The sequence below is a fragment of the Diadema setosum genome, chromosome 2, assembly GCF_964275005.1.
Source record: "Diadema setosum chromosome 2, eeDiaSeto1, whole genome shotgun sequence".
NCBI classification, from domain to species: domain Eukaryota; kingdom Metazoa; phylum Echinodermata; class Echinoidea; order Diadematoida; family Diadematidae; genus Diadema; species Diadema setosum.
The window spans coordinates 48,774,539-48,800,870 of NC_092686.1; the positions used below are offsets into that span (position 1 = coordinate 48,774,539).

At 38.3% G+C, this 26,332-nt stretch overlaps 1 protein-coding gene across 1 annotated transcript; it reads right to left on the reverse strand.

The window, feature by feature from the left end:
- LOC140245963 (uncharacterized) lies at positions 1-26,332 on the reverse strand. Its single transcript, XM_072325417.1, has 29 exons — positions 26,244-26,332; positions 25,283-25,380; positions 21,451-21,989; positions 19,909-20,193; positions 19,123-19,350; positions 18,230-18,422; positions 17,674-17,787; positions 17,083-17,273; positions 16,457-16,699; positions 15,834-15,960; positions 15,423-15,559; positions 14,639-14,919; positions 13,897-14,134; positions 12,809-13,106; positions 12,234-12,436; positions 11,640-11,990; positions 10,754-10,906; positions 10,187-10,499; positions 9,317-9,575; positions 8,756-8,927; positions 8,023-8,242; positions 7,519-7,682; positions 6,606-6,749; positions 6,056-6,251; positions 5,347-5,373; positions 4,443-4,521; positions 3,872-3,921; positions 2,671-2,967; positions 1-1,941 (listed from the first exon to the last, which is right to left on the reverse strand). Exons 1-29 carry the CDS (start codon positions 26,330-26,332, stop codon positions 1,844-1,846), a joined length of 5,787 nt encoding a protein of 1,928 aa, XP_072181518.1. The 3' UTR covers positions 1-1,843.

Consider the following 26,332-nt stretch of genomic DNA (forward strand, 5'->3'; position numbering starts at 1 on the left):
TTACAATAAATTCAGGATTTAATCCTTCGTCAATAATCTATCTCATTAACATCAACAGAATATATTTACAATCACGATTATAATAGTCCAACACTCTGATCTAACATTGGATGAATTCATGTTAGGACTTATTATTTTATTAAAAAACCGAGGAAAACGGAAATAAAGTAAAAAGGGTTCTTCTTGATACTCCCTTACGTTGACTTGTCGAATCGTTTAGGTATGTCATTTAAATCTATCGAACTGGTTAAGCAGATATTTTGACAAGCGGGCTTGTTTCTCTCCTGAAAAGGGACAATGAGTCTATAGACACTGACACAAGAGTTTTCAGCATCAAATTTATGAACTGTATGTGAAACGTTTGCCATGATTTTTTTTTTTCTGTTTAAGATAATTTTCCCATCTCAATAGCAACTCATAAATCTTTAATTACAGCTTTGATATCTTTTCCTGTACTAAGGGATAAAGGTCTTCATATTTTGATAGATTCCAGTGGCATTATTTATCAAATCAATTCCACACCCAACAACTGCATCTGTGTTCTGACTAGGACATGGATTCAGTGTTTGTAAAATCATAGAGAGATTAAGATGAATCTCATAAAAGCTGTCTCATGAAATGACATTATTTAGAAGTTCTCTTGGGTAGTAATGATTTCTGTCTTTATCATCTTAAAGTTACTGTTTACCATTCAGCGCAGTGATTTAAAAATGCTTGGGTTATCATATTCGATGCATATGTGTAGGTCAGTTGTATCACAAAATATCCTGCCATATAAAAATGTTGCAACAAAGCCTAAGATATAAAGAGATATCACTATTTTTCTCACTAAACCATATAACTGTCGACGGTTTAGTCTAGAAACAAATTTATTATAACTATTGTTCACATTTTGTATGTTTAACAGTACTTTACATTGACTATATTGATTTTTTTTCCACTTGTTGTTTCTATCCCTAACTCACATTTTAGAACAATTTTGAAGTACTGAAGCTGGGGTTTTATTTCATCTGTAAATGGTTAATAATGCCTTTAATGTATTCAAATAAGATTGATTAGACCTTTATGACAGATTTTGTAAATTCATACAAATTCGAAAATTAAATAAAAATCATGTAATTGGCACTTGAACCTGAATTCATCTTCACGTTAAATCTCTTATTACATAAAATACCTTGGATTATTCATACTCTAGGAAAATTGTCTGTTTATTTACAGATATTGAAAGGCGCAAAACTAGACACATAATAATTTTACGTAAACATTAATCCTGAACTAAATCTGTCAACCTCGTTTTCTATGACTCTCTTAAAAATAAATCATTTTATAAAGATGATAGCATTGATAAATGTTTTCATTCAATCTCATTGAAACGTTTCCACTCGTAGATAATTTGGCATAACAAGTTGATATATATATATATATATATATATGCGATATTCTTTAATCTGCAAGGAAATATAAAACATAAACAACAAAACAAAACAACATTGTATGACCTCACATAACAACAAAAAATGTCAAATGATATACCACTTGCAGATTATATCCGTCATGTATACATAATATCATCAAACTAATAGAGCTATGTAGAGCACTGGTCTAACAAAAGATTTTTTTTTTTTTCTTTTATAAACAAAGACTCATGTCTTCTTTCTTAACCTGACAAACAGAGTGGCATCTCAGACCAAAACATGTCATTTTAATCTAATGACACACCTGACAAAATAACTATGCCACGTAGATAATTTAGAATTCTTAAACCTGAGGCTACATAATGTACAGACAAATACAGTGGCAAAATCGCATCAAACTACTAGTATTGTCATTCTCCGAACAAGGCTCATGGATAACCCCATTCGCCAACCAATGACCAGCTTGTGGCTGTAGAATTCATTTGGTCGTAGTACACTTCTCGAAGATAGAGACCATTCCCGGCACCTGCAGGTATTAAAACCGAATAGATGAAAATCATTGTCAGCTTTATCATATCCTTTTCATTGTCGTTGAGGGAGTTATCTCATTGATAGTGGCATCAAAGTCAAACAAGGGCCGTGACATGTGTTCATGTTCATAATAGACCTACACTGACTACATTTGTCAGTAAAGTCACTCCGGATATTAAAACATTGTGAACAAATGTTAAACACATTAACTTTCATTTACAAATCGATATAGCTGTTATTAGTCTTTTGTTTTAGCCTAAGGGAGAAAAAAAAAACACAGGAAGCTGTCTCTATATCATTTTTAAAACAAAAGTTCTAAGCACTAATCATTTATTCGTTAATGAAGTATTGTCCTTCATGATGATTTGGTTTGCCTGAATCAACGTTTTGTTATTGCAATAATAGACGTGAACACTTTGCAAGCGACTCCTTGAAATTAATTGAATTAGATATATTTCAACAATCTTCTTAAGAGTCCGCAGGGAGCACGGTAAAGGTTCAATCAAATGTATCAACTACTCATCGAGGAAAGCCCATCAGATGATCAGACATTTTATTCATAGTTACACAAAACATGTAGAGTGGACCACATTTCACAAGCATTCTATTCTAGCAGTTCACTCCTTTTAGACTATCAATGAACACTGATATAAATTAGCAAATGACCACTTCATCGATTTTTTTCGTATGTAAATATGTCCGCGCGTCATTCATCATAGCTCACCTGCATATTCGAGAAACCTTCCCGTGCTATTCCCTAGTGGTTCGATCATCGCCATCATACTGTACTCCCAGTACTCGGCATCGGGCACGTCAGCGAGATCGTCCCAAGGAAGCTGTACGGTGGAACGGATACGTCCAGGCTCGTCGAAGAGCTCGAAGAAATAGTCGTCATTGACGCTGAAGAACGATTCGCCGAAGTCCGTACTGATCATGATGGCCTCTTTGTTCTGTGAGATGCCGTAGAGCTCACCGGTCTCATTATGAGCACCGATCACGGTAGCCACGTTGTTGTCGATAGCTGTCAGGAAGGAGATCAAATATATGACGTATATGAGAGATAACGAAGTTAGTTATTCTGATATGTTTCATGTGAACATTTTGTACATCCAACGAACAGTAGTAGCTATAGGCTAAATAAGTGGAGCCCATTACTTGTATGTGGGCGTGTTTGGGACTAAAACAATGAGTTATGTTTTAATGAAATCGACCTAAAATAAAACAAAACAAAACAAAACAAAACAAAACAAAACAAAGCAAACAAACTCAGTCACGTCAATGGCCCAATACATTTTCTTCTGTTATTTGAATTATGGAGATTTCCTTCACTTCTACCCACTAATACGAACAGGTGGATATTTTAGAATGATGTAGGACTTCAAATAGAACATCCAACAACGACACAACATTGTGCAGAACATTTTTGACTCATGAGAGAGTAGTTAATTGCGATCTGTTTGTTAACAATATTCTTGAGTTTGCTCAGTCGGCAGCGCGTCTTCCTCACGATCCTAAGGGCCCGGGTTCGAACCCGAGTCTGGACTGAGCAATGTTGTGTGTAAGCATACCGTCCCCTCTAGCAAGAGGCAAAACACTCTGTCCCTCGGATAGGACATAAAATGGAGGTCCCGTGTATGAGAGAGTCACAACTCATGCACGTAAAAGATCCCCCTTCATTCATTCATTGCAAAGAGCAGGGTGTTTAACCCGGTGAAGTGGTCCCACCTCACATCCAATTGGACCCCATGGAAGACCAGCTTAGTGTAGCTGAATATGGGCTATCCAGCCATCTTGACAGATGGAAAATGAACAATAGCAATAACTAAATAAATAAATATTTCTGCTTATATCTGGACAAGATTACTGATGCGGAAATTCTGAAGAATCTCGGTAACTCATGTCATGATAAAGCAATTGTGACCCACCTTCCCATGTTGTTCCATTGTCTTTTGAATACGAACATCGCGTCGGGCCACTGAAATTGAACAAAAAACAGCTTTGTTGTTACAACTATATATCTTATGGCCGATGATGATTTCTGAAAGGGTATAGTCATAAGCATTCATAAATTACATCTGAACAAATGAACAGTTCAAGTTTTGGTTTATAATTATAATATCATTATGATGATGATGATGGTGATGATACTACTACTACTACTAATAATGATAATGATAATGATAAATAATGATAATAATAATAACAATAATAATGATAATTATAATAATAATAATGATAATGATAATGATAATAACAATAATAATAATAATGATAATAATAATAATGATACCGGTATACATATGTCGATAATGGTCAACCAACAGTACGTTAATCTTAGTAATCCCTCACCAGACTTGAGCGATCAGACATCAAAATTCACTGCCAGAAAGTAAAGCGTCTCTTACACCTAACTGAAGGATGCTTTGAGATCACATGCAATGCAAAATGTTCACAAGTGTTTAAATAAAGTAGGGCCTACATGTGACAGATACTCACTCTATGTACTCCAAAATACAAACGATGACAGTATTTGAAAGCGGCTCAACCAGGAAACCTCGCTCGAAGTATCCAAGATCTGAGGGTCAAAGAAAGGTCAAATTGGTTTCAGATTTTCTTCAAAGTGCCTATTTCATTACTTTGGAACAGTATATTGTAACCATTAGACAAAATAAAGAGTAGACACATTAAACCGCAGTTACATAGTCTGTGTACCAATCTTTCCACGAGTGCACGTCACGAGACCGACACCCACGAGTCATACAGCCTACGAGTTATACAGCCCACGAGTCATACAGCACATGAGTTCGACACTAAGCAAACAAGGTCCCTGAGACCGACACATTAAACCCCGTGCTGTATATGTCGAACTCGTGGGGTGTTTTTACCTAGTGTCGGTCTTTTGGGCTTTATTTGCCTAGTGTCGAACTCGTGGGCTGTATGATTCATGGGTGTCGGATTGTGGGATGATCCCTTTCTACCGCCATGAGTGTCTAACGAAGTAGGTGGAGCAGCCTTTCATTTAATAATCACAGAGGTCGTTACGTCAAGCAGCAATGATACTTGAAGCGCATTGGACTTGTGTCAAACCTATACAGTCTGACTGTCATGACTGTTGGACTGTGTGTCAGACCAATGCTTTGTTCACTTAGGATTTATACCGGGACAACGTTCTGAGTATTTAACCGTCACTTGTTAGCATGCCAGTTGCACACGTTGGCATCCAAGCAGCGAGGCAATCAAATGCCAGGATGATATCAGATCACACAGCATTGTTTGTCTGACTGCCCAAGGTCCTAAATATTAATTTCCTGTGGTCGTAGAGAAATTTGCAAAGTATCATCTTCAACTTGAAAATACAGAAAACACACAAAAAGAATCACTATTAACGTTTATATCTTACCTCTTTTAGTTGGAGGTTGGCATACATCTGTTGAGGAAAGAAAGAAAAAAAATGATTATTGTTCTCTCACAAGAAACATCATTATGCAATGTATGAAATGTAATGATAGGCATTCAAGGTGCAGATTTGTTTATAGCTAATTACCTGAACAGGAATTTGATATTGATCAATAAGCAAACTCCCGTGTATAAGAAAAGTGCATGATTGTCATTTCTGATCTCTCACGACACCAATACTGTCTGTAATGACTGGAGTGAATGGGCAAACGTAACTACATATCAAGTCAATGACATGAAAGAATGATAGAGATGCTCTGTAGGAAATCCGATCATTTCATTATATCATTCAACCTTTCACGCGTATGCACTGGTCCTGACAGTATTATTGCTGTTTAGTGGATGCAGATGAAGTGTAATTCAGTTGTGTCAACGTTAATAGAACACGAGGTTTGACGTTCCCTTTGAAATTTTCATTTGGTACCTCTCATGACTGCATATGATTTCTTTGGTATAACGAAAGTGAGGGCAGTTCTTTTACTGAGAACATTAGTTTCTGACTGATACACCCAGTTCAGTTTTTCGGGCACACCGCTGAACCTTCACATACAGTTTGGTATTTTACTACGAACAAAGGGTCTTGCGTAGTTAGAACTATTATTCTCATGGTGAAAAGGTTACATGAAATTGATTCATAACAAAGACGTCATTACCGTTGCTTATTGTTTCTTCTCGCAGACACCCGATGAGTTCAAAGCGCAGAATCGGGTAGTTGGTCCCGCCTTTATGTGTCTGTGGTCGTACCCGGATGTATCGACCATTGAAAGGGTTGGCGAAGGTGTGAATCACCCACGGGTCCTCCGTAACATTGACTTCGGGCACGAACGTGGTGTAATCGTTTTCGAAGGTCTACAAAAAGGAAAATGAAAGTCCAAATAACTGGAGTCACCAGGGCCCTGTTTTATGAAGAATTGGTTGATTTCAACTGTAAGTATATGGCAACCTGTGTGGTAAAGAAATTTGAAATCGATTTTTATCTTATGATAAAACGTTGCCTACAGGTTTCAAAGCTTCGAAGCATCAGGAAGACTTAGGTAAATATCGAACATGGAGTAAATGTTACTAAAGGAATGGATAATATTCACCTAACTCTTGAAAATACGGAGAAATTCTCTAAATATAGAATAGTTTGCAGCCAGAAAATATTTTACGTTCACCGCGAAACTCATCCAGATATGTAATGCAAGTATTGTTTTGTCTTACCACTTCAGAGCCATCCTCTGTGTAGTCATACCAGACAATATCCTCCTCACTATAACTGATCTTGAATGTTTCCACATAGTGACTTCCGTTTGGTCCTTGCTGTATCTTGATTCCACTGAATCTCATTATTGAAGGAAACTCGATCTGACAGAAGATAATCATAATAACCACATGTGAGCAAAGAATGGCAGCCACCTGTATAACTATTACATTAAATAATGCTTATTATAAAATGGGTTTTAGAATCTCTGCAATATGATTGGTCAATAGTCATGCACCGATTTTTACTGGTCCACACTGAGCCGTGCGTCCGGTAAAATCCGAACGCATGGCTCAAGTCTTGTACAGTGTTGTAGGTGTACCGGCCGCATGATGGGGAAATTGATTGTCTTTCATGAATTTACAGGCCCGTTTCATAACACTTTAATGATGCACAGGCCTATTTCGTGGATCAGTGAGAATTGGATACTCTCGTTGTTATGTATTACATATATTACATCCTGTAACGTCATTCGAAATATTTTTGTAAAATGTGCCACATCATTTATACGCGACTATCATACAATGGATTTGTCAATGTGTGCGTATTTGACATAAAGTGGGCTCTAAATACCTCTATACGGAATTTTTCTTAGAGTATATGAGTTACCCAAGATAACGTTAAAGGTGCAATAACAAAATGAGGTGAAAGATAGTATGAAAAGAGACTTTAATGTGTAAAATAATTAAAATAGAATTAGGATTACTATTCAGACGACATTGGTATTTTTCCGGGGTGTTCATTTCAAACGTTGATGTTTGTCTGTCTTCAATTTTGCTGATTGTGATGACAGTACAGTGAAATGAAGACAGAGAAATATCAGAATTATACAGTAGAGAGGGGTAGAGAGCAAGTTAGAGAAGTAAAACCAACCTGCAGGTAGTCGTTGCCCTGGTAGGGATTTGTTAACCTGACTCCCGGGGCCCACCCCGTTGGCGAATTCAGACGTGACTGATGAGCCGCATGTGATTCATTTAAAGTCGAGCTCGCCGAAAACTGGCAATCATTAATAAGGTAGTCCATGCGATCCGAGCAGTCTGCATGGTTCATGAGAAAGGAGTGTAAGAACTCATATCTCTTCACCAGGTTTCACTGCAAGAAATTCACTCATTATTCTATTTTCTAACAAACAGTGAAATATAAAGCGACATGATTCAACGCAGCACTCCCCTAATCTGCCTTTTGGGCCTAGAGAATCACTTCATTGCAACACAGATCAAACGAGCTCGTTTAATTTGAAAGCTGTTATCAAACACCAACCATTTTAACGAAGGTATAATTCACGAACTGTGATTAAATGTAATTGAAATATTATCTGCTATTGCATGCAATTTGATTAATAAGTAAATATATCAACATATTTCTAATCAACGGTACCTTCAATGGTGTAGGTAAGATCCAGTAGCAACATTTCCGAGTTATACCTGTCCCCCAGTATTACGTAACCATCGTTGTCAAGTCCACCTGTTTTGTAGTAGACGATCTCCATCGGGACTGTGGTGTTGATGACATCCAGCTCGATCGACATATGTCGACCATCATCGATCGTGAAGTTAAACCACAGAGTGAAGATGTCGGTGAAGAACATCTCAGAAAACTGGAAGGAACATTTCAGCACAGAATCAACGATTTAAGTGACTAACATCCTTCAATACAGACGTGACTGATACACAAATACCACCTTGGAGAAAAGTTTGATACTAACAAGAGCAAAACGATCAGAGGTATGAAGAGTGTGATGACAAGCAAACCACTAATGTTCCCTCTACATAAACTCCTGCTACTTCAACAATCATCCCCAATATTAATGAATACTAATTACGATTATTAACATGAAAGATCGACCCCATAACAGCCACATGGATAAACCTTGTCTATGGAAGAGGAAAATAACTATTCGTTTAATAAAAGTAAGAAAATCAAAAACTTGTTAAATATAAAGACAACGTAGGTCAATTGCATACAAAATCATGATAAAGTAAAACCATCGACTGATGGCAGCGCTGGTAGATTCTTGGATTATCACAACGAATGGCTCTTTATCTATCAAGTATCTAGTACGTAAATTGTCAGGGTTAGTCAAAGGGATGAAGAATGATCGAATGCTTACGTGAAATTTGATTCCCTCGTCACTAGTTTCTGTACATAGTGACGGTCCCTCGATCTCGACCACGGGATCGACGCCGATGTAATATGGAATCATGAGATTGACCACGACTCCGTGGGCATGAGCGGTAGACTCCTCGTCGTGTTTGAGAGACAGGCGAGCATGTACCACGTCGCTATGGTGACAAAGACACAAGAAAACAAAAACATTTATGGTATCCATTTAATATTCCACTGCGATCCAGACTCTCAGAAAATGGGAACATATCAATACTCAAATCTTATCAAATTCTTGTAATTACGGGTAGAACAAACCGACAAATGCAACATGCTAAGCATTGCAAAATTTAAGACCAAATCAGAAGAGTGTGTGGGTGTTTTATTTTTGTGGGGGTGTTAGATTCAGTCAACTTAATATGTAAAGTGAACATATAATCACTATCCACTGACGGTATACTCTGGGTTTACAGAAAAGAAAGCGAAGAAAATTAGACTTCAATTCTAGATTGGAATAACGTTATGCCCATTGCAGAGCATGAAAGATCATGACTTTGGTCTGTCATACCCCTGGTGCACGCTGCGAATGTCATAGTCCTCGATAGTCATGTTGAGATCGATAATGGGATAATCGCCAGGCATCATGATCGCCTCCACAGTCTCGATAAATTCCACCTCCCGGTCCAAGCTGTAGAGAAACTTGATGCTGAAATCGAGCAAGGTTTGGTTGACGAGTTGGTAGTGGTCAGCGAGTTGGATCTCGAAGGAGACGATGATTTCGTCATCTTCATCTCCAGGTCCATTGTACTGATACTTGTGTGATGTACCTTGATATCACGTGAAAGAACAGTTGAATCTTACTTTTACGATTGACTCTGTAAAACAAGTATTTCCGTATTTACTAAAAAGAACAATGAAATAAGTCGCTATCATGACAATGATTTCACAGAACATAATTGGACTTCCAATCAAAACATATTTGATTCTTTCAATGTTTGGTATAAACCATGAATAAGACAGACTCATATTGCACATTGAAGATAAAATAAGACCTGTAAGCTCAAGTTGCACTGTGGACATGACTTGACAAAATAAGAAACAATATTTTTTTTTAAAGTTCTGTACAATATACAACACAGTTTTGAAGGAGTTACACAGAAACATAACAATTAACAATTTGTCTAGTTGATTAATACTTATACAAGTGCAAGAGATGACCTCCAAACTGATAAGAAAATATTTTATGTTTATAAATGGGGATGGGGCTTATGTGGTTTTCAGTAATTTCATATCACTTCGGATCACTTAATTTCATAGCATATTCTCCTTCAGAGAGGGACTTTGTGTAATAACGGGTATGTTACCGTTCAAAGGATTTGCTATTACTCTAAGACATTTGTGTGTGTGTGTGTGTGTGTGTGTGTGCAAGTCATCCTACCATGGTTAGTTATGACGCCGAAGTCGATTAACGCGGTATCATTCTGCGACGATCCCTTTGTCGACACGGTGGTCGGAATGAACTCCTCATCCCACAGCTGGAAACAGCCAAAGTTTCTGCCAACGTGCTCGAGAGTGATGTCGGTGATGGTGAGAAAAGCTTCGTCTCCAGCGGTGGGCAGGGAAAGATTGATGGCCATAGGGGTGGTCATCGTTGGTGTTGATATGTTCAGGTAGTATCTCTCCTTCTGACCAATGGTCATACTTAGGTTTCCTCTTGGCCGAGTCACGTGGAATATCGGTTCAAAGTCCGTCTGTGAAATGGAACATAATCATGAGAGTGATTAGAGAGACCGTCCTGTTATCCACTGGACTTAATTAAATGGTCAAATTCGTATGAACTTCCTTACACAAAATGCCTATTATCAAATCAAAATCAAATCAACAGAAAGCTGGGATAATAAATTTTCTTGATACTTTCAATGATGGGCTTTTCTTTCTAGATGTACAGCCCATGGGGGGGGGGGGGTGGTTGTGGCATAAATAGGTTGAAGTAACCGATACACACCTCCTCCTGGATAGTATCTTCTGTAGCGTTGAAACCTGACTGCATGATGAACTCGTTGTAGCCGTTGATGGTTACCGAGGCGCCCAACCAAAATGTGTCACCTTCAGCAATGGTTTCATTGCCTTCAAGACGAGTCAGCAATTGTACACGAACCTACAGGGTCACCGAAGATAAGAGCCATGAAACATGGAATTAGTCTTTTTTGACATGTAAAATGACGCCAAATTATCAATTTCAAAAACTGGATGTAATGAATTGCCTTGATATGTCACACATGGTACCTCTATCGCCTTGCCTATCTATTCTGGCAAATGTCTGCGCTATTTGCCGATGGTACTTTTCAAAATGATTTCCTTTTCGTTCAAACTAAACAACGGGAATTACGCCAAAATTGTGTCAAACTGTAAACTAGTAATAAACCTTCATACCGGTCATAGTGCCGGTATGTCAAATTGTGTGTATGAATCATCGGCAAACATATACTCATCCTAACTAGATAATGTAGCATAGTAATAAATGCTTTTCAACGTACCATAATTCATTTTAGGTGAAGAAAGTTGGTGCAAGTGTAAAGATTTGCTTTTTAGGATGAAGCTCAGGCTGTTGAAGGTAATAAAACTTCTTTTCAGTGACATCTGCCACATTTCTGTGACAAATTTGCTCTCAGCCAATCAGACACAGGGATTTCAGTAGTTTGCAACAGGTATCGCAACTTGTCACTGATAACATGTTTTATGAAACGGGACCCAGGAGCTTGCAAATGTGTCGTATTAATGACTGCACATAGCATCACTCTACAATTAAAAAAAAGGCTCACAGAATGATGAGATCAATATCGCCTTCAGGCCTATTTTGGGGCTACCGTCCGTCTTTCTTTGATTTCTACCTTGTTCTTGTCGTATTTGACTGGTAGGCCCTCACTCTCGAGTCGCATGTTAGTAATCACTCCCGCGTCGATGTAGGCGGTGTCAAGATGCTCGTCGAAGGTTGACGAATTGTAAAAGGTCTCAAGGAACGTTCCATTAACGCATGGTACGTTCCAGCCAGACGAAATCAACCGTGCCTCGCATATCGTTGTCTTGTAAGGACGCTCAACGTCGGACTGGAAATTGATCTCGTAGTGGGCGATTGACTCCGGTGGGATGTACATGTCAAGGTTGAACTCAACTACGCCTCCGATTGTCACCCGAGTTTCCGCGGGATTGTTCTTGATGAAAGTGAACTCTGGTAGGGTGTCCTGTTAAGTTGAACAAAACAAAATAGGGTATATCAAAGTTAACAAAATTATTATTGCATCAGATGTCAGCGGAATAATGTACTACAACAAAATCGTGTTTTTTTTTCTCATGCATGTAATAACTTACCAAGAAAATCATAGCATTTTTGTAGTGCAATAACAATTTTAGTAAGATTGCCAGAAATTACCAGAGGTGTGGCAGAGACTGAGTGACGGTCAGTGGGAAATGCCTGACCCTCTTACCAGGTGAGTTGAGACTTCTTCCACGTCAACGGTGATAGTGTCCGAGGCAGTGAAGCTGTCTGTGTCACCAACCTGAACTGAGACTCCAAAGGACTGTGGGTCGGGCAGTGTGAGGTTGTCGGGTGGCAGGGCTGCGTCTTCGAGCTTGACCACAATTTGGCCGACAACACGATTATCAGCCTGTCTTGTGTTTGGTTCGACACCTGAAGTATGATCGATAGCATGATCGGCAGCATGATAACATACCTTTGGAGCCGTTGGAATGAAAGCATCAAAAGTAAATGCGTCTAAATTATGTGAATGTTCACTGACATTTACCCCCGAAAAGCAAATGAAACCAACACTGGGACCGACGAGAATCACTTCATTCTTATAATCTTATGAAAACCGAAGCTACCACGGACATTTATTGCAAAATTCCGTACTGTAAATCGAAAAGGTCCAAAATGATGTTACTCTTTAACTCTACACACAATTGTATACACATACAGCCGGCATACGGGCAGCCATTCTTTAAAAGAAATATATAATTTCAGTCAAACCAGTAGGGTAACGCTTAGGTAACGGAGTTCTACCTGTATTCCTGATGGGTCCGATGTCGAGGAAGGCACGATCACGGTGTCCGTCCTCCTCGTAAGAAAGATACATTGCTTCTCTGGTATCATCAAAACACGGTACGTTCTCTCCTCCTAATCGCATGTGTGCTCGACACACCGATAGTGTGTTGTTGGGAGATTCGACATCGACCGCGTAGGTAGCCACAGAGTTAATGGGTGTGTACATGACGAGGGTGTAGACAGCCGTTCCACCTGCTTTCAAGTAGGTCGACTGTCCGGACTCGAGGAAAAACTTGAATTGTGGATCTTCGTTTGACTGTAGGTGCAAAGTGAAAGTGACAGTTGCAATAGGTTTGATACTTCTAAGTGTGATCCATTCCCACAATAAATACAGACATATGTCATTCTATCATTTGTTAAAAAGATCTCATAACTGCATGATTAACGAGCATGATCAATCCCATTGAAGGAAGTATGAATTTTTAAACTCAAAGTATTGTTTTCAATACCGCTTGAAATATCTATTACTTGTACTTGATTACATCATAACTGTGTTGTCCTTTAACTTGTACAGACTATCATTAAATAAATTAAGACTTTCAAAAATTAATTCAGCAACTTAAGTCAATTGCTGCTTTCACACGTCAGTTGCGCTGTGTAACATCAGCAATACACATACAATGTTGTGTGTAAACATACCGTCCCCTCTAGCAAGAGACAAAACACTCTGTCCCTCGGATAGGACATAAAATGGAGGTCCCGTGTATGAGAGAGTCACAGCTCATGCACGTAAAAGATCCCGCTTCATTCATTCATCGCAAAGAGCAGGGTGTCTAACCCGGTGAAGTGGTCCCACCCCACCCCACAACCAACTGGACCCCATGGAAGACCGGCTTAGTGTAGCTGAATATGGGCTATCCAGCCATCCTCACAGATGGAAAATGAACAACAAATACCACAGATAGAACAAGCATTACATAGGCCATTTTGTCCTTAGAGTATTGATGTTGTCCCCTTGAACTTGGTACACATTGTTTAATTAAGAACTCAGTGCTTTAAACTGTTGATAAAAATTACACGGATTGTGGAGTGCTGGGTAAACTTACATTAGTCAGGGCTGGATCCTCGTCTAACTCTGTGACGTAATCAATGGTATCAGACCAAGATCCCGAGTGCCCCCACGTGGCTGAGACCGTTGTCGACAAGGTTTGGCCATCGGCGTGGTATTCGTGGTCTTCCCAGTGCATGTAGACGAGGAGAGTGACCGTGGCTGACAGACTGCTATCGGCATCCATGATCTCCGTTAGGAAGGCGTTGGTGATCACGCCTAGCTCCACGGTGGCCCTGAGAGGTAGTCAAGCGAGAACATTGTGGAAATACAGACTACAGCATGAGGCCATTTAATTCACACCGTGGTTATTGCGAAACCAAAAAAAAAAAATGTGCTGGATATACTGAGTTATTTGTTTGAAAAGAGGGGCGAAGTATTGTAACGAATACAAAATGTTTCTTTTTTTAAGATGATTTACGTTTGTGTCTATCTTTGGGGTCCTGTTTTTATCAAAGTGGCCAGGACACGTTATTCAGCATTAAACGTGCAGACTGTGTATTGATACAATAATTGAGCATGTCAAAAGTATCACATGTACTTGTAATGGTAAACTGACGTCTTCCTCTAAATCCGCTGCTTTGAAAGCAGATTGCTCGAAGGAAAACATTTATGGTCATAGCTCAGCAGTGAATCATCCCCTCGTTATTTGACCGGCTGTTTGCTGTAGTGTTACGACAGGTACGTTGTCTACGAGTGAATTTTTGACATTGTATGTTAACTTCCCTTGATTAACTCACTTGTCTGTAGCATCCGACGTGTTGGACGTGCTCTCGTAGGTGAACACGGTTCGGTTAGCATCAAAGCAGGGGAAGAGATCCCCTACGCTCAAGACTTCCACTCGACACACACTCATGAACGGTTTGCGCATGTCACCATCGTCCTTGGGTGGTTTGATGATCACGGTCAGGTCGGTGTGCGTCGTCTCGGCCGGGATGTCGATGTCGATGGTGAATGAGACCGCAGACTTGGAGTACAGCTTGTCATCGTTAGCGCGGTTGGTCAATGTGAAGCTAGGCTCCTATAATAAATGTCAATAAGAACGACATTCATTGTTTTCTATGTCACCTTGAGTACACATGTTAACAGTAAGCTTTCAGTTTTAAGTTTAATCTGTTTTCATATTTCTAAAAAAATAAACGGTGCTTTGTGATATAAGATACAAACATATGCACAAAAGGACTTTAGAAATAACATTGAGAATGATTGAAAAAGGTCGTATGATATCAGTTTTTGCTATAATTTATTTCAAATATCGAGCGAAAATTGTTATCAATTAATATCTTGTTATTGTTTTTAGCTAGGATAAACTACTGTGATCCCGACGTAGTGCTCAATGCCGTTTTTCCAGTCCATAAAGCTTTGGTGATTGGTAGATCATCTTTTAGACGTATTTTTTGGTCCTTCTTATCAATTTGTGCTGGAGGAAATCTACAAAATATCAATTTTGTGGATTTTTAAAATTGTAGAGTCGGCGATTTTGTATGGTGAATAACGACATCATTTTCAATGACTTTCACAGACCTTGGCCGCTGATCCGTAATCTGTGAGTCTCTGATCTACGACGATGAGGGGGTAGTTCGTCATCCACATCAAATCTTTCCCTTCCATCTCGTAGCGTACTCCAGCAGTTACCATTAACTCGGTGCCGTTAGAAACATCTGCAGGAAAATTTCATAATTAGATCAATTTTTAAGAGCTTAGAGAATTTCCTGTGTTTAACAAATATAATGTAGGATAAAATACGTGGTTAGTGACTAACAGGAATGATTACATTTTCCATACATTGTCCTGGCATCGAATTTAATAATAGATAATGCTATATCTTTATTCAAAATGAAGTGGATAATTTTTTCATTTACGATTTGAGTGAACAAAAGCAGATTATTTGGCGAACAATACTGTGTAGTTGAAAGAAGGGAAAACAAGCCGTACCAGGAGCGTCAAACAGAAGTTGCGCACTGACGTGTAGCTTTAGCTCGCTGTCCCCCGAGTCCGACCGCCTGCCCACGTTGGAAATACGACCAAAGTCAAAGCGTACGAAGTCCCGATTTACACCGTCCTGTAAAATGAGAAAATATTACTGGTTGTTACAAAACGCAAAGTAAACTAACGCAAAGTAAACTTATTAGACGAGTTGGTTTGTACTATCAAGCAGTTGATACGAGGGAGAACTGTAACAAAAGAGATTTGTCATATTTCGGGCAACGTACTCGTATCTTATTGTAAATTGTTGGAGGCCAACTGTGTTCAATTTCAGGTGAACATAATATCAGGATATCAACATGACTACAGACGTTTCATGAATGGAAGTGAGTTGCTGATATCTTTTTGCACTAATTTGATGATGTAAACAGAAAAGAACCTTTGAGCAACATTGTTTCCTCACTTCACCTGCTCTATGTCTTTCTGGGCGGCGATGAATTAAAGTGTATAGAGATATAAGACACATACACTTTCTATTGGACCGTAAGTCGAAATATTCCAGTTTTGTTTTGATGAAGCAGTATCACTGGCCATGACCTCTACTAATAGCTACAACTGGTTTCAACACTTACAATTTCTAGGTAGGATGGAACGACCTTCCTCGCACAGGGGATGTTGTATCCAGCAGACACCACCTGCGCGCTGCACACCCTCAGCTGAGCCTCGTCACTGGCCGTCATCGGCAACGATAAATCGACGATAACTCGCGATGTCGTACTTTCTTGGAGGTCGATGGTGATCACGAAGCCCACGCAGCCGCCGATGACCACTTGGTTACCGTCGATTGGATAGAAGTCGATCACGGGCTCGGAGGTCTAGAACAGGTACGGCAGAAGGAAAACATTAAAGATACTGATCAAAATATAAATGACGTCCTAATTAGATAATACAAAATGTTGTTATGAAGAGCATGCCACTCGTTAATCGATTATCTTAGCTTATTGACCTCAAAACCTCGTTTTACTCGGATAGCCTATCATTGATCGGCCTTGGTAGAAATGAAACAGTAATAAAATATTCTGGGACTATAATTACGATAATTGAGTAGGAAAATGATGAAGTACAAGGAATGTCTTGTGACGAAAGATTAAAAAGCCTTCGTAAATACAACAGAAGGCATATGGTAACTAAATTGAATTAGATACGCTACCATCGCACCATAAGACGATAAAACCTCATTCAGAAAAGTGGAATGTACCATATCGGGTGAACTGAGGGGCTGAGGGTTGATGCCATATTGGAATGAATAGATCTTGTCGTCCCCAACTGAGACTGCGACCCCCAGCCAGTGAGTGGAATAGTCCAGCAGCTCTGTGCTGTCTGTCAGATGTACCACGGCCTCTGTACTGATTGTGTTGCTGTCCGTGTCAGTCACACCGTAACGGAGTCCTGTGAATCAACATTGGACAAGCAAGTTATTCGTTTCGGTTATCTGCATTACTTCTTTACAAATACTTGACGATTATGTGAATACAAAAAAAATAATGAGTTTAGTCAAGTATGATACGTATGTACACTTTCTAGGCATTCTCTCTTTGGTTACTACTTAAATGATGAACAAGTTTGTAGCAACGCAATATTGGAGTTTCAAAGAAATTTTACTTTACTTTACTAATTCAAACTTTGGTTTAAATGCGATTAACCAGAACAAATGATATATAGTGCAATACTGACATTCTCTATTTGTATACAAAAAAAAAAAAAAAAAAAAACCACCAAACAAACAAACAAAAGAACAAACAAAAAATGAAATATTAAATTTGTGATGACGACAGTGCCAAATACTTACCGTTATTGACCCATGTACCAAGGTCAAAGGTCGCGAGAACCGTCCAAATCGTGCCGTTGATCTCTGTGGTTTCATACGTGTAGGCTTCGTCAGACATGCAGTCATAATTTTGCCCTGCGTAGTGTAGAGAAAGTGTGACATAACAAACAAATAAACATTTGATCAGCAGTGTCTATGAAATAAGTCACGATGTGAAAGTCAGATTCTACCTCATCACATCATAATCATGCGCACATTTTCGTGGAGTTAAAACATGCTTTCTCATTATATTCCGTTATAAAGCAATACGCTATTGCATTATTTTAAGATAAGCGTTTGCGTTTTACTATGTTAGTCTCGTCGGTATTATGTTTATGTATTATGTTGATAGCATATTGAGATGGTATTCATGATAGGATTAAAATATCAATAGCTAGGTAGTCAACAATCGATTTCGTGGTAAGGGATGGCAATAAACACAACAACAACAACGACGACAACGACGACAACAACAACAACCCATTTTCAATTCCATAGAAATAATTGCAGTTTATGTTACTCGTGGAATATTACAAACCTTTCCCTGCAAACTCATAGTCGCAGATCGTCATCGTTGGGTCCGTGGTGTAGTTGTCGGCAATGAGATCGATGACGATGTCCTCCGTAGCGTAGTTGGCCAGGGTAATGTTGATGGTGAAGATAGACGAAGATTCAACGCTCATGTTTTGTCCTAGCGGCCCGAATATATTCACAGCAGGTGTCTCTACAGCCTATGCGTAATGAAAAATAATTACGATACACAGAAGATTAAAATCTGTGTAAATGAAGAGTGACATATATAGATGGCAGCAATTGTTGGTTGACATGAACGAGATATTACAGAAAGTCAATAATTTAGCAGCCGGTGTGTCAGACGGAGATTTTTTTTTTCCTGCAGTACGTGCAATCTCCTTTCTTTTATTTCCATTTAGTTTAGCTCATTCATAACACAAATAGAAAAAAATAATCATTTTGGTATGCTCTAAACATGTTTTTCAGCAATTCCGTAGAGTGATATGACCTTAGCAAAATTTTTGACAATAAATAAATTGGAAGCTCCTTCAATATTATGAGCGACTGGTATGCCCGATAGCCCACGTCATTTTGCTGATTATGATGATATGACGTTGTACATCATGCAGGGGCGGATCCAGGAATTCCGTAAAGGGGAAACGCATTTGCAAAATTAAAGAGGGGGCACACACCCCTCCTTTTTTTTTCTTTGTATTTATTTTACTTTAAATAAAGATGAGGAGGGGGGCGCGCGCCCTGTGCGCACCCCTCTGGATCCGCCACTGACGGTGATGTCGTTGTTCAATTCATGAAATGGAAACAATGTTTGTAATTATAGCCTGAAGTGCTGCTTCTTTAAAGGAAAGAACTGACTAAAAAAAAAACAACAACAACAACACCATATTATAAACCACTCACCCAAGTGTGGGTGTCATTCACGGGGGTGAACTCCATGTCGGCGGTCCACACGTCCTCGCTGGAGCCGTACGTGACGGAGGCCGAGACGTGGTAGACGTCGCCGTACTGAGTGGCATCATTAGCCGTCAGGATCGCCTTCACCTGCAAGGTGATCTGGTTCGGCACGTCATCGGCCGAGTCGTCGGCGTTGTTAGTGATATCACCGAGGTCCATTAAGACTTGATCGTACTGTGAGAACACAAGGTAAGCAAGAAATTATCCTTTCATCCCAGAGAAATAATGACACGTGACCCAACCATCAAAGGCCTTGACTGACAAAGAGCAAAATGTTTTTATAGTTTCTTTGAATTGATGGAAATGACAATATTAGAAATTTCAATCTTTTTTGACTAGACTGGATAGGGCCATCAAGCAAACAGAAGTATTTTTTGTCGAGTCCTATGAAGGGCAAACAATCAAAGATGCAAATACCTGTGTAAGTTTGAATATATATGGCACAAACGAAGCCCACAATAGGTTCGATCAGCACTGATCATGACAGTTACAATTAAAACGTAAAAAGAATAGTTTTAATGCTTTAAAAATTCTTCTGGTAAAACTTGATTTACATAGTTACTTGCGAAACTATATATATATATATACATATGTATATATATATATATATATATATATATATAATGGTATTTCAGTTTTATTTATTCATTTATTTTATTTTATTTTGGTTTGGTTTTAGGATGCCTACTTCTCGAAAAAAAAAAACCACCCACGTATTCCACGATTACTTACTCGTCCGTCATTTGACGAAGCGCTGTACGATGTCACAACGCTGTTGGAGTCGAAGCTGGGGAAGTTTCCACCGACGGTCGCTATGACCGGATCATACAGGATGAAGACCGCACCATTGCCATCGTTCTGGGAGAAAAACTCAACGAAGACATCAGACGTCGTTCCCGATGGCAACCAGAGGGTGACTTGGAGCTCGACGTACTCACCGATATTAACTTCTGTCATGTTCGCCGATGTGGCAACTTTTTCGAAAAAGAAGGTCTCCTCGGTAGGAGTGCCAGAGTTCTAAATGAGGCAAATACCAAAATAATGGATGCAAAGTAAGCACACGAATTTAGACTACATATCTGTTTTTGCTAATGACTGCTTATGTAATATTGCTGATTGTTTTCATGATTTTAGATGGAAAATCATCATTAGTGATATTGCCATCATGATTCTTGATGCGATTGTAACAACAATATTGAAAGCAAGAGACTATTAAGCAGAGGGGAGAAGATATGAGGTATGAGTTTTCTTCAATTTGTTTCCCTCTGTACAAATGACAATTTGTAAGATCGCAACTTACTGCTGATCTACATTTGTACAAACATGTCCGGAAAAAAAAGGAACCAGCGGGAATCGAACCTGTCGTCTACTGGTGGAAGCGACACTGCCACCAGGCTGTCCCTGGTTGCCAGCAGTGACACGATGAACTTGGAACAAATACCGAAGCTCCGAAATTCCGACATTGTTATGCTAAAGTAGTCCAAGACGGACAAGGTATTTAATGAAAGCAGGAGATTGTAAAGCAGAGGGGTGAAGATATGACCGTAATAATAGATGCAGTATATGACAGGTTCAATTCCCGCTGGTTCCTTTTTTTTAGACATATTTGTTAAATGGATAGATCAGCAGTTGAGATCTTACAAAATTCATTTGTAGAAAGGGCAGACAAACTGAAGAAAACTCATACCTCACGACAGCCTGCACAACAATAAATTTATCATAATGTTATCATCACGTGTTATAATCAACATTGTTGTCTCAACGAACTATAACTAGATAACTAGTTGCATTCTTGAAGACACCATTGTAGTAGCATAACCTAGTACATTCCCAGGATTCCTGTACTTTCCTTTGGACAGCCATTCATATATATATATATATATATATACATATATATATATATATATATATACATATATTTATAGATATATATATATATACATATATGTATATATATATATATATATATATTATATATCTTTGCGACTTTACCGCCAACAGTATAACACACATACATCTATGAAAACCTCTAACATGTTTAAACAAATGATTTGAGAATGCCATACCGGCGGTTTCTTTCTTCTTCTTCTTTTTTTTTTTTTTTGTTAACATTATTACTTCAAGAATACTATTGCCCACTTGCAGGAATGATTACCAGTCTACGATTATTATGGTATGTCTCTGTGATTGTTTGACTGTCTGTACACGTTTGTGTGTTCACGCGTTGGTAATTATTTCCTGCCATTTAGATTAACCTTCAACCTTGAAACTTACAGATCGTTTCCTTCTGGAATGCAACACCATGGCGTCGTAAGCTGCGTACTCTGTGTCATTTCCTGCAAGCCTTCTGGTCTCATCAACTTTCTCTCCCTTGTAGCGACCAAAATCCCCTGCTGGTGGTTCGTCGTCAAACTCGACCATTACTACAACGGTATCGATGACACTTCCATGTTCGTCTGTCGAGGAATGGGGAATAGACTCTAGTCGTCTCCTAGATCTGTGCACGGGATTCCGTGCTGAAATCACCAACTTTTGCTTTGTTCCTGAAGAGGGAAAGTCACTTTTGTTTCGCGAAAATCTTTCGGACAATTGAATACCTCCTGTTTTCGGGTCAATGAGAAATCTTGAGTTTTCATTTCCGCTTTCGATAGCGTACAGAATACGGGCACATGGACAGTCATTTTCTGCTGCATCATCACATTTTTCCGCGTCTTTGTCCGTAGCAGTGACGTCGATAATGACTTCGTCAAAATTATATTTGTCTATTGTTACACTCAAAGACGTTTCTCCAAAAGAAGGCAGGAATTCATTTTCTGGAGAAAGATAAAACAGGTTAGATAAAAATGTTGAAAGTAAATAGTCACGTTGATATATCCAAGATATAAAAATGAAATAGAACTGTGTTGTTCACTACATCCCTTGCCTGTTTGAGCGTCAGGATTGACATGCCAATATGGTGAAATTATATCTGTATCGCTGAACTTCTTGGTCGTCATACCGGAACAATGATTTCTAAGACAACACAGTTATAATATAATATACAATTATTAAAATGTATGTATCCGAAGTGGATGTATGCGTTAAAGGTCGATCCTGTTTACCTTTGGGAACAATGATCTAAAGTTTTCGAGATATGACATTTAATGCATATGTGTAGGCATGTTGTACCACAAAACATCCTATCATATATCATTTTTGCGATAAAGCCTAAAATATAAGGAGATATCTGTATTTTCTCTGTACACTGTTTAGTCTGGAAACATTTTTCATTATAACTAGTGTTCACATTCTGTATATTTAACAATACTTAACATCAATTTTGCTGAGTCAAATTTTTTACAGTGGTTGTTTCTATTCCTAACTCACATTACAGAACTATTTTTAAGCATTAATGCTGGGTTTTTGTTTCATCTGTAAGTGGTAAATTATGCCTATTAATTTCAATTTCATGTCTTGAGAGGGAATATAATTTATGAATGAAAATAATTTCATATAATGCCCCACGGCAAACTGTAACATCACCGAATACTGTAATTACTACCATGCCTGTTGGCGACGATATGATGCAGTACCTCCATAGTGATCGGGTTTATCAAAGGGGAAAAAAAAGTAGGTTTATGATATGAATTGTGATGTTCATAAAAAGAGCGATCATGATTATGATTGTTTCTCCTACATGTAATTAGTCATGACTCATCGTAGTTGTTATACCTGTATCCCTTTCCAAAACATCCTTTAAATAACATTTCATTCAGTTCGGTGAGTTGAATACCAAACCACAGTCATTAGTCATGGTTCCACAATGTATACCTTGAAATAGCCGACTATCAAGCAATTATGCACTAAGAACTAAGATGTGGCTCACTTAAACCATTTTGCACGCCCTTGTAAAGACTGGTGACGTAAGGTGTGAGTTGTTGTATCAGATGTAAGGAGAAGCACTCATTAATAATTTAGCTCTTGAGCTGTAAATAATAGGAGTCTGCATTAGTAGGTTCGCGTTCTAGGCAGTCTACGTGATAAACAGGGGTCTGCTTGGGGCTCGATCGATACGACCTTCTATCGTACACGAGCGATCGACAGAAAGAGATGAAAAGAGGTATGTACGGCAGGAGGCTAGGTATCGATCGGTTAGAGACAGAGAGAAGCGGTGGGAAGGGGCTCTGAGCAGCCAGCAAATGGCTGAAGGAAGGAAACAACTAGTTCAGTTCATTTCATTTTATTCAAGACTTGGATTGCCCAATTAAGCATCAATTCCACTACTCATTTTCGTCACCACTCAACAAAAATTACGCATTGACCCATAGCCTGCAGTCAGACGTTTACGTTAAATGTCAAAATAGTATCCCATGACATGATATTTTGTAGGTTTAGATAAAGTAGCATTTAATTCAATTCAATTCAGTTCGAATAGTTCATTTCCATGATATAAAGTAACACAGGGTAATTCACATAACGCTTATTCGTCTCTGAGTATAAGTAAAGAATGTCAAATCATACAAACTTTAATAATACACAATACAGCCATAGCAATTTTATCTTTATATTTCAAGAAATGAACAAGTAAACAACTACAATTATATATTTTACTGTAAATGGAAAAGAGGAATCTACATGAAAGCAAAGCTTGTAAATTTTGTGAATTAATCTATAAAAAGATATAACTCAAGATCTGTCAAGGACTCCATGTATGAAAATCTTGCCATTATGACGTCAGACGAAACGGACAGAGAGAAAAGACGATAATAAGGACAAGAAGGAAAATAAAGGCAGAACAGGCAGGAAAAACAAACTGAAAAAGGTATCAGAGAGAAAGACAAGGAAGCAAAAACCAGTGGTCTACAATTAGATTTATTTTCGCAAGGTCGTCAATTTACCATGGGTAAAAACTTGAGGTTCATTAAAGATTTGCCAACTGATATAACCCCGACTACTGGCATTTTTTAATTAAAAAAAAGTTTGCTTATTTTATAAGCAGCAGTATTAGACTGTATGGAGCAGTAAGCAAGAATGAATACCAATACAAGGGACGGCTTATGGAGGCGCTTGATCAACATACGTGATAATAACCATGCAGGAAAGGTCGAGTACGTTCTTACGTTAACCTTGCCTGTGCAATACAACTGTAGAAGGGGATTTCCGACAGAGTACGGTCTAGAGTTGATTTGATGTACGACCTGACTTAATAACAACAGCCGTGTACTTATAGTCGTTTCCACAATGAGCGAACGAAAAATATGGAATTCAAAATTAGCTTGATTCGGCACAGTACTGCAACAAAGGTAAGGAATTCTTTTCTTTTCTTAGTGAAAAGGGTGGGGGGAGAACCGAATTATTCAGAACAATCGTTTCATTATGTTCCACAAGCACCTTAAAGATGTTGAAGAAAAGTTTGCATATTCATCTGCATTTACAAGACACTAGTGGGCCTACACACTGTCATGTTACTAGAATTATTATCATTAATATTATTAATATCTTCAATGTTATAATAGCACATATTATCATTATCATTATTAGCATCGATTCACTAACGGGTAAAGGAAAAGATAACTTATTCTCCCGAGTGATTCCGCCTGAGTAAGAAACATTTTTGATATCTTTAGCTGAAGTTATAGAAACCATTGAGCTCTGGTGTCATTTAAATGATATAAAATTTGTGTACATTGATGTAGGGTATTTGAATAGAAATGAGACTATTTCATCAAGCAGGTACCAGGAGATATAACGATTAAGATTAGTTCCGATTGCAGTGCATTCTCGGGCTGCTTTCTTAAAAAAATCATCTCCTGTCCGCTCTCTTGACAAACGATTATCGTGTTTATAAATAAACTTGATATAGATTCTGAAGAGGCCGGTTTAATATCAACAGTAGATCACTCGATGTTGTAGATACTCTGTCACTGTGCCATGGCATGGTAATTGTGCACATGATATAAGCGATCATCACCGTTATTAATTCAATGTCGAAAACTGCCCGTGTCATTTGCAAACGAATGTAGGGTGGTATTCCTATCAAGAATGCGTTTAAAGTTAAAGCCAAAACATACATATTGACATACAGATGAAACCGTAACTAAAGTTCATACGTTACATTGGAACTCACCTAAATTCTCGCAACTCTTTCCCGACCAGCACGGATAGCATTCGCATAATCCAGTTGAGTTGTTACATTGACCATTATGACATTTCACCTGTTCATATCTACAAAACGGAAATCAGGCCAGAATAGATACATGTATCTTGATTATAATAAGATCACCTAGAAGTTTAGGCAGTAACATGTATAACGACAAAAGCTTCTGCAATAATTACATTATACACTCTTAGGCATACTTCTGGATATACACTATGGCAACTTACAGAATTACACGAAAACGTGTAACAGTAAAAATGCTTAGTTTTAGATATCATTGATTTGGAGTATTTGGTTGAATCAACGAAAGTTGTTCAGCCGCATTTCTAAAGTCTAAAATGAACAGATGACTACAAAAACATAAAAGTAGAATATGGTAAATGATTAAATAGTTCCGAACCATCTGAAGTCAAAATATATCAGCTATTGGACATTGCAATAAGTAGCATTATGTAAATTAGATAGGCTTGCGTCTTATGCAAATTAGCAACGTCAAAGATACTTAAGCGTTTTATCATAATGCATGGTTCAGATATAATCACTAATGACAAACTCCGGGCGTGTCATTGACATTGTGAAATTTCAGCATCGACGTCCAATATGCAATCCTCTACCCCTCTCTATATGACGTCATGAGTTTCTTTATTTGTACAGATATCGATTCATTTTACGAACAATACCAATTTCAATTTCAAAAGCAGAATCTACAGAAATGAATTTGGCAGGCTTACAATTTGCGACATACAAGTTCATGCATAATAAGGAAAGGTCGTTCGAATAACAAAAAGTTTTTTTTTGAATTATTATAAATGATGTGCAAGGCCATATACTACATAAATCAAAGCACAATTACATAATAATGTGCAAATTATCACTGAAAGGATTTTTAAATGACCTGAAAAAAAAAGAGAATGACTGAAAGCTACCGTACCTTGTACATTCCCCGTTTGGACAGTGGACGTCTGGTATTCTCTCACAGATTGTTGGAAAATTGTACACACTCTCTCCTGAAACAGACAT